Genomic DNA, 10,375 nt, shown 5'->3' with positions numbered 1-10,375 from the left:
GTCAATGTATACTTTCTATGACTTTTGGCAAGTTATATTATATAGTCACTGTATATTTTCTATGATTTGGCTATTTTTTATATAAACAAAACATGACTATATTTATTATAAACTAATTAGTTTATTATATATATTTGAAATTGTCCCTAAAATAAATGTATCATTTCATTTTAACCAGACTAATAAAAAATGTGTCATATATAAGAGCAATGCAAATAATTTGTTTCTCTTTAGTGTTATTTCATAAGCCTGGCTAATTTTATTTTTACTAATTTGGAATGGAATAACTTTGTTTCTCTAGTTTCCACTTTGGTCCGTCGAGCTATCATTATCATATACTATGCTTATTAATTAGCTAGAAAAGTAGGAATATTTTACTTTTAATAAATATAGTAAGGTTATGAACTTAAACTGCCAAGCACTTTTAAATTTTAAACACATCTAATTGTAATTGTACTAACTGACTTAAAGAAAGTAACTAAATTTTCTTATACTCGTGGTGGAAAGAGCCTGTAAGATGCCAAAAAGTACTCCTAATGAAAAAGTTTAATACATCGATATCTCCTTAAATTTGCCAATAAATTTCATTTAAACATAAAAATTATAATTTATTTCAATATCTGAATACATGATTAACTGTTTTTATTAGACACTTTTGATTCAAATTTTAAATTTTATTTTAGATATATTTTCAAATGCCTATTACATAGATAAATTAAGCACTCATCTTATTTAACTATACAAATTAGTCTTAATAAGCCATAGAACTTTTCAATTGAGGATACTGTATATAATTAAAATAGATAATATATTTTAAATAATTAATTTATCTACATAAAACATATAGAGAAAATTAAAATTAGAAATATTTTATCATGTGTTTAAATATTTACGTCAAACGACAAGTTGACAAAATTGAAAGATTATCGATCCATTGTGCCTAATAAAAATATAAATTGGGACATGATACTGACATCACTAACATGATGTAGAATAGGCATGTGTAAAATCTTGAGGGGTCAGTATTACCTGACTAAAGAATTTTTAAAAAGAGACAACAGTGGTGAGTTCTCTGACATTATCAGTAGGTGGTTAGACAATGAATACCTTTTTAACTTTTAAACGTGTTTGACTAATACTAATTTTAAGTCATAAAATTTTTAAAGTTAGTTAAAAATAAAAAGTTAGGATTTTTAACTTTTTTTTTTCAAATGCTTAAAGTCATTTTCTTTTACCATGAAAATTACTTTTATATCTCTTATATTTTAACTAAATTTCCAAACTAAAATTCACATCATTTTCCTCATTTAAGCACATTTATCCAAACACTCAACTTCTTATTTATAAAAATAACTTTCAGCACTTCAAAGTTTTAAAAATATTTCATATATAAAAGTTATTTTTGTTAAGCCTATCCAAACAGACTCAATATTTGGTACAAGTTGAGGCAGAAGAATTTACAGTTCAAATAAAAAATTATTTTTTGTTTAAAGACTTTGTGTAAATATGAATTTTACTTGATTTTATTTTAAGATTAGTGAGTGAATTAAATAGTGATTAAAAAAAGTAAGTGAACTAATACCCTTCAACAATAATAGGAGAAATGGTTTTCTTTTTCTAGCTTTTACATTTTTGATTTTATTCTATACTTTCTTCATCTCATTTTATATTACGCACTTTTTCTTTTAGTCCGTCTCAAAAAAAAGTTATCTTACTTCAATTAGAAATAATTTAATTTCAAAATTCTCCTTTTACTCTTAATGAAATGATTCACAATCACACAAATATCTAAGAATTGTTTTTGGTTCCCTGCCCCCTATCTATGTGGAACGCTCTTCCCTTTTGAGTATGCTCTTGGGTGTCTATCTAGTCCGAAGAAGCAAAAACGAGGCATAGCAAAAGCTAAGGCAATGAAAGAAAGATTGAGTCCCGTCAAAGCCTTTTCGAGACGTGCAAAGGATGATAACCTAATTGATTATTTTGAAGAAAGAGCGTACTATAATTCAGAATTAGCCCTTCCTCTTTCTTATTCTTTTGAAGGTATGAGATCACAAGTTTCAAAAATCTTTTTTTTTCTTAGACACTCAAATAGTGCCATGTATTATGAGACGGAGAAAATATTATTTTTACAAAAGATTTTTATTTTTACAAGGTCATTTTCCAATATAACTTGATTACATGAATATGTTTCATTATTTTTTTGGTCTAATTGATTTGACAGTGTTATGTTGAAATATTTTCAAGTTAATATGTGCTGAGAAGTGTGTATATATATATTGTCATATATTTTATTTAAAAAAGTGGGAAAAAATTGATTTGCCAACATTTTAAAAACTAACTTAATTGGTTTGATTTTTGGTCAGAGAAAACCTCCTAAAATCAAAGCATGAATCAGCTGGAAAAATAAAAGGTATTTGAGAGCATGAGCAGTTCAACTACTGCTATACTTTTTGTCTCAAGTCTTATCTGTGATAGAATCAGTAAAGGAAAAGCAAAGAACCATATTGGAATGACATATCTATATAGTTACATGCATGTGTAAGGCAAACCAAAAGCACAAAAACAAATAAAAAGCATAATAGGGACAGGGCCTTTCCTCTTTGCCATCTGATAGCAAATGTTACCTGTTTTTTTCTTTTTAAAAAAAAAGCATGTGGCATGGAATGAATTATGCTCCATGCTTTTGGCCCCAGTTATCTTTTTTTTTTTTTTGTTTCCTCTCAAATCTCAATCATGTTAATTAATCTAAGGAAAAAGTGAGCAAAAACAACTTAACCACACCTTACTAATTTTGGAAACTAATAAAGCAAATGTTACTTATTCTTTAATCACTTCTTCTTGTTCTTTTCCTTGCCACTGGAAAAGAAAGTGCTTAATCCAAACAAATTTGCTGAAGGTACATTTAGTACTGGGCTGAATTTAACTCCATTGTTGTATGGTGCCTTCTTCAATGGAGGCTTTTGACTGCTTGAACCATTAGAAGACATTGATTTTGAAAAGTGTCTCTGTGAATGATGCTTTAAATTATCCTTTGATAATGTTGAATTGCGCTTCACACTTGGAGATGAACCAGTTGAATTGCTTCGAGATAAAAGTGGTAATGGACACAAAGTTCTTGCATAGCCACTTCCACAATTTAAGCTGCTACTTCTCTTGAATCTCCAAAACGACTTGGAATTGGAATTAGGATTCTGTTTTTCATCTGATGATTCAACAACCCCTGTTTTATTATTTTGGATTGCATATTCATTGTTCGACATTTTGCCACAATGAAGAGTAGTATTGCATGGAGGCAGAGGATGTGGTGGCGGTGACATTTGTTGCTCTGTTTTTCTTGGCTGAACAGAGGAAATTCTTCTCTTGATTTCAATTGGAAGAATCTTCCCATCAAAGAAAAGTTCATCAGCAGAAGAAGATTCAAGATCAAAGCTTTCACGAAACACACAAAAATCAAAATCAATGCTAGAGGAAGGTGAAGTTGATCGAATATATTGTTCGACAGGAACAGAGCCAGTCTGTGAAACATCATGAGAAAAGGAGATCCGAGCTGGACTCATTATGCCCAAACTTGAATCGTCAGATGAACACAACTCAATTGCCATTGTAATTTAAGTTAAAACAAAATGAATCAAAGTGGTACGTAGGTCATAGAGACTTCAGTGACTAACAAATAAAGACAAGAATAAAAAAGCTTAGAGAAGAGAATTGTTAAAGCAGAGAAAATGATGAATAATGAGAGAAGCGTAAGGAGGAGGCTAAAGAGGAATTCATGGAGACTTGGAGAAGAAGATAATAGAACATATAGATAGATATTTACATGTGTAAAGTGGAAGGGCTTGTTAAGTGATAACTACTTAGAATTGGTCGACCAAATTTTGAAGCAACGTGGGTGGGGATGGAACCGTGCAAGGTGGAATTGAAATGCTTTTTGGAAAAGTAAAGAACCAAGTCCTTGTTAGGAAAATCAGTTAAATTGTTAAACTTCAACTTACACGGATTTGTAAAATTGGCATTCTTACTAGGTTTTAACACTGAAAATAGACTATAGCATCATCTACTGATCTTATGGAATCAGGTTCCTTAATTTCGTCTAAACGATAAAGTAGAGAAACACACGCAGTTGCCAATTGAAATACTTGGTACTTTACAACGATTCAATTATTGTGTGACAAAATCTGAGTATGGTGAACCAAGTTCAGTTATCGGAATAAAGTGCAAAATAAAACAATAGAGAACACAACGATGTACAATGGAAAACCTCCTTGCTTAATGGAGTAAAATTCACGATATATGCTTTGTAGGATTTCTAATAACCTCCACTAACTTGAAACAAGCGATTTTAGATTTCAACTTGATAATCTACATGACTAACTCTAGTAGCCCAACTCAACAACTATCTCTAACTGTCCTAACAACTCTCCAAGAAGATAAACTATTTTCTTGTTACAAACCTCACAATGATCACACCTTTAACAATGTTAGGAATTATTAAACTCTATAATAATCCAGTTACAAACTCAACAAAAACTAATAACTCTAGCCTTTAACTGTCCGAGCATCACACAATAACTCATCATTTTACTCCAACTAATGAACTCAACAAAGACTAATAGCTCTAGTTTTTAACTGATTAAACTTCAATATTCACTAGTACAGACTCGAACACAACTAGTGAATTAAGTTCCAGTGTTATTGTAACGAAGTCCTAAAGTTTTGCTCTAATGAGCGAATTTCGTAAATATGCATTATGTGCGGTTCTTAATGGTAGTTATTCTATACATATGCTCGAGTGTAAAAACCCCTCTGGTCATTATGGGTAGGCCAATGATAAAGGAATTGAGTCAGTTTGGATAGTGACTTGAAAATTTTAGGTCAGGCTAGTCTTAGATGGAATCTGAGCAAGGTGAGATCTAGGGCAATCTAAAAATGAATTGGGGATAATGTCTAAGTTTGGATTGAATTTTCTAATACCCAAGACATTAAGGAGTTCATAGGGCCTTTCAGAATCGAATTTGAGTGAGTAGAACTCCCGAAATCGAACTTCGCATGAAATGATTGGTTTGCAACGTCAATGGTTGAAGGTATGTTGTAAAATACGGTCCTTTGGAGAGTTTTTGAGTTGTAGTATCCATGCAAGCCGCTATAGTGGATGGATGCTACTATAGTGGGACACTTATTGCAGGGGCTACTGTGGGACCATCTGGGGTTATAGCGGCGATTTCGGGCGTTATAGCAGGGCGGATTGCTATGGAGGGGCTGTTATAGTAGGGTAGGGTCACTATAACGGGATTGAGAAGGGTGATTTTCTCAAAAACATTTTATTTTCTACAACTTTATTTTTGGAATTGAGAGGGGCAATTTAGGGCAGTTTCCAACCTTTTTCCACAAAATTGTTTGGTAAAGATAATTTTATTACTCCCCAATCTTGTAATACAATTCTTAAGCCTAAGAATTTGTGGTCATAATCTTAAGAAAAGGTTTTGATTTGAATTAATGATGGAAAAACCCTAATTTAGATGTGATGATCATGAAATTGGCCTGAGTTGGGATTACGTTATAATTCAGGAATAATTAGGTTGTTATCACAGATTGTTACACTTGTGTTATTATTTTAGATCAAGAACAAACTAAAGTCTCTCAAGGGAGTCAAATTCGTGATCAGGCTTCTGCACCAGTTCCTTGAAGCCCAAGTAGACTAGATTTTCTTAACCAAGTAGTTTTGACATGTTTCCAATTGCATGATATATTGTAGATTGACAGGAGGTTTCATGCCTAAGCCTTCGGACACAGGTATGGATGGTTAAAATTGTTGATTGTGTTGTTTAAGGTGGGAATAGATAATGACTAGGGATGGTTCTCTAGTTCTTGTTTTAACCTTGAGCATCCTTGTTGAGATTGTTTGGTGATAACTATAAGGGTTAAGTGCTAAAAATTTGCTAGGTTATAGCCATTTCTGGGACGCGTGGTATTAAAGAGGAACACAATAAATAGAAAGAATGTCAATTTATTGGATTAGGGAGGTAATTCCTGAGAATGAATATGTACTTATAATGGGGTCCAAATTGAACTATTGATATATAGGTGCATATATATAAGTGTGTGTTCATGTTGACTGTTTCATGTGAAATGCTTGCTTAATGCATGTTCAGGAAATAAAGGGTAAATGTGAAATAACTTCATATTGATTATCTCATGCAATGAACCTGTTTTGTTTACTTGTGGCTTCAAGTATGATTGTTGATTGTGATTTGATTGTGCATGTTGTTTGTGATTGCATGGTTGGCACGGATACCATGCCTGGACTAGATAACCTCGATTGGCATGATATCCCTTGGTTGTCTTAGGTACCACGCCCGGTACATGATATTTCTTGGTTGACTCGGATACGACCTCTGATACATATTATTGATTAACACGGATATCACACTTGGTGCATGATATCATCGGTTAGTTTGGATACCACGCCTAGTATAGATTATTATTGTTTGAGTTATATGTGTGTTGGTTTCTTAAATGAACTGAGTTATTAGTGATCATGTGGGACATAGTTTATGTGTTTATTAAGTTAAGATTTGAGGCTGAGAGTCTACTTCTATTTTGACTTATTGTCATATGTGTTAGTCCTTTTGGTCCATGAGTGATTGGGTTGTTGTGTTTAAATGTTGGATTGGTTTTGGTGTAGACCAGGGTGAGTATGTTAAACATGATATGTTATGTATTGATGATCTTTGAGTAGTTCAGGTTACTTGAAACTGAGTGGAAATCAGAGATGGGTGAGTGTGATGGTCCGTTCAGGTCTCAAGTGATGGTTAGGATTGGTTGATGACCAAAGTTCTTATTCTTAATTGGTTTATTTGATCTGCGTATATTTTTTAAAGATGGTTTAGAGTATATCTAATAATAATTAGGCTTGAAAAGCCTTGATATATATCAAGGGTTAGGCTTAGGGAGCCTTAATGTGTATCAAGGGTTAGACTTGAGGAGTCTTAATGTGTATCAAGGGTTAGGCTTAGAAAGCCTTAGTATGTATCAAGGGTTAGGCTTGAGAAGCCTTAGTGTGTATAAAATGTTAGTCTTGGAAAGCCTTAGTGTGTATCAAGTTCTAGGCTTGAGAAGCGTTAGTGTAGTATAAAGGGTAGGCTTGGAAAAGTCTTAGCATGATAAGAGAAGGGAATGATAAATGGTAGAGTTGGCAACAAAAGAAAGTAGGGAGTTGGGATCAAAGTGTACTAGTTATGGATAGTGTATTTGGGATAGTAAGAGCATGTGAATAAAAATTTGGGTGGTAGTTTTTATTATTGCATATTTTCTTCGAGATATCTACTTTATATTATGTGGTGGGTTCGGGTCAACCGCTATCAGTACGTGTTGTTTGTACTAATAATACTCTTGCTATACCATTTGATATTGTCTGATTATTAAATCCGTGATGTTTCTTAGGTGAAGACGATGGTGGTCTCCAACAACTTTTACTTCTCTCTGCCAATGGTAAAAGTTGTGTCTGCTTTATTTGTATTTAATTCTTACTCTTAGAAACTCTAATACCTATTTAGATTAGTTTTTTGGGGGGATTTTCTTTGTATGATAAAGAAGGTTTCATTGTACTTTTTCAAGGTTGAGAAGTTTCTGTTGATTATTCAAAGTGTTTTAGTATGTTTTATCTTTTTCGCATTACCTGTTTTAAAATTAGGGGGTGGGGATGTTCTCCTATTTAGATGTTAAAGTATGTGCTCACACGATCCGTTGGGTTGGATCGTGACATCAAAATTTGTTATGCCCTAGAATATCATGGAGACTTTTACTCTAAATAAAATTTGGTCCCATATAAGGAAACTTGTGATTTCCTTCCTTCTTTGTTTCTGTTTTGTTGACCCCTACTTGGACTCAATATTCTTCTCCTTATTTCTTTCCTTCTTCACTCCTCTATTTCTTCTATTTATTTCGTTCCTTCATTGTTCCTATTTTTCAACCATTTATTTCTTTCCTTCTTTGCTCAAATCTTCCTTATATGTGTTGGCTATCCTTTTACATTCATGTCACGTCTGGAGGGAACCTGATTCACCTGATAGAATATACATAACACCATAAATAGTAAACTAGATTCACTTTGTCAATCATCAAAACTACATACATGTTCTCCTATTTTTCAAGAAATACACCCTTTAATTGTTGGCTGTGTCAATCACCCGTGTAAGTATAGGCGGACTTGCCACTAGAGTAGTGGTTCACGTGCCCCCGATGACTTGTGTGTATATATTTTAAATATGAGGTATATATTTTGATTGGCACTCTCAATCACAAAGGTTTAGTAGTTGCATTAGTTCATACAAGGTGCATAAATAACTTTTTTAGTGCACCCACATAAAAAAATTCGATATTTTTGTAGCCATAAATCAGTAGTACCCTCATTGCTCTCAAATTCTGAATCCGCCTTTATAGTCATAAGGATATTTCTTTTATGAGGCATCCCTTCTTCCAAATTATGGTGCTATTTTGTTGAGTTTCTTAAATAGAATTGCCTGGCATCGCGTTCCTAGATATTTTCTACGTAGTCATCTATGTCAGTTTTGGACACAAATATCCTTATGTCAAAATCGTTCGAGCTTTTCTTGAAAATATAACAGTGGCATTTCCACTCTTCAGCGTTTGATTGTCGAACATTGTCTTGAGATATTTTTCCTAACCCTTCTATTTAGCCTAAAATTAGCTTATTGGGTCACAAGCTACGTGATTGTCCAAAACTAGCAATCCTTCGATAATTAATGTAAATGTAATAGGAATAATGTAATGGAAATAGAAAAATAGACAATTGATTTGAAATAACTGAGAAACAAAAAGATAAATAGATTCTTATTAAATCTTTCGGCCAATCGGTGAAAAACATTGATAAACAATGATGAACTGTGATTTTGCTAGAGGATATGTGTAATAGCAAATGTAACTAGATTGATACAACGATGCTATTTATAGGACAACGTAACTATATAATTGACACGTGGATCTGAAAATACTTTTTAAATTGATGAAACGTTCTCTTTATTTTGTTTTTTTAAAAAAGTTTGATTTTAATAAGTTGAACTATTTGTGTGCATGTGCATGTACACATAATTTTTCCTTTGTAAATCTAAAATATATATAAGCTTATATGTTTTTAAAAATTTAAGTGTGTACATGTACATGATATATAAATATTTAAAAGAATATATGATTTTTTATTTATTTTTTTGGATATCTATTTGTGTTCCATTAAGATAAGGAGTTACGTTTTTATAGTTTCATCCTATAAAATAAGTGAAAACATATATGATGTTTACATCAAATAAATTAAGGCAAAACATATTAAAATATGAAAACTATATATTCAATAAATAAACAAATATTGTACAAGCGAAATGATAAAGAACCAAACAATAAGATACTAGAATACTACTATATAATCTTAAGAAAGAAAGTTATTAATAAACATGTTTGAGAAACCTCAAGTAAGTATTGTCTTTTTATTTTTATGATATACCGCTTCTTTATTTCATTTGCAGTATTATTATTGATTCTTTTTTAAACTTTGAGAAATAAAATATAGGTCAAAATGGAGTCAACATGTATCGTAATTTTATCCAAGTTTCTTGAAAGAAATATAAAGAAACCTCTTTTTTTTCCGGATTGCAAGAAAAACATCATGGCCAATGTTTATATATTTAGAATTTTTTATATTCTTTTGGTTTGTAACTCTTGTTTTTTTTTGTTTTTTTTTTAAAAAATAAAGTGTGGTCAGACAATCAAAAAGATATGATTTAGGATTCTAAATGAGGATTTCAAGATTTTGAAGTGTCAAATTTGATTCATAAGTTTATGTGTTGTAGTAGAAAATCTATTATTTTAAAAATTTTATATATAAAAAAACTCATGCTCAATGTAAAGAGATTTCGTATCATATGAAAGAATTATATACAAAGAATACTAGTTACTACTATTGCTGACTAGTGAATCTTTATAAAATTATGTGTATTTGAAATTTTGTAATCACAAACATATAGTTAGAAAAGGAACGTATGCAATTTATCAATGCGGCGTCTTGGATATTTCAATTTCTTGTTTATGAACTATGATTTGCTCATTTGGTAAGATTGTATAAAATTTGGGGACTTTTTTTTTATATAGTTTTCACAAGTTGTTTATGAAAAAAATACAAGAAATTTAAATTGCATGTCCAAAAAACTTCATTTTCATAACAATCTGATTTCAAATAATAACTTCATATCACATGTCCGTTGAAGTAATATTAACGTCTTTATATTATACGTAGTTCATCTATAATTTTTCATATTTCTAAGTGGTGTTTGTCTAGTTAGGCAAAAAATTAATACTATAATTAAGA

The 10,375-nt window shown here is 31.4% G+C and overlaps 1 protein-coding gene across 1 annotated transcript; it reads right to left on the bottom strand.

Annotated features, from left to right (window-relative positions):
• Window positions 1-2,481: 2,481 nt before the first annotated feature.
• On the bottom strand, window positions 2,482-4,001 carry LOC129873763 (uncharacterized). Its single transcript, XM_055948936.1, has one exon. It carries the CDS (start codon window positions 3,600-3,602, stop codon window positions 2,829-2,831), a length of 774 nt encoding a protein of 257 aa, XP_055804911.1. The 5' UTR covers window positions 3,603-4,001; the 3' UTR covers window positions 2,482-2,828.
• Between the last annotated feature and the right edge of the window lie 6,374 nt (window positions 4,002-10,375).

The sequence above is a fragment of the Solanum dulcamara genome, chromosome 11 (assembly GCF_947179165.1).
Source record: "Solanum dulcamara chromosome 11, daSolDulc1.2, whole genome shotgun sequence".
Lineage (NCBI taxonomy): Eukaryota > Viridiplantae > Streptophyta > Magnoliopsida > Solanales > Solanaceae > Solanum > Solanum dulcamara.
Note: the sequence above shows the minus strand (reverse complement) of the source record. Positions and strands in the feature narration are given on the sequence as shown.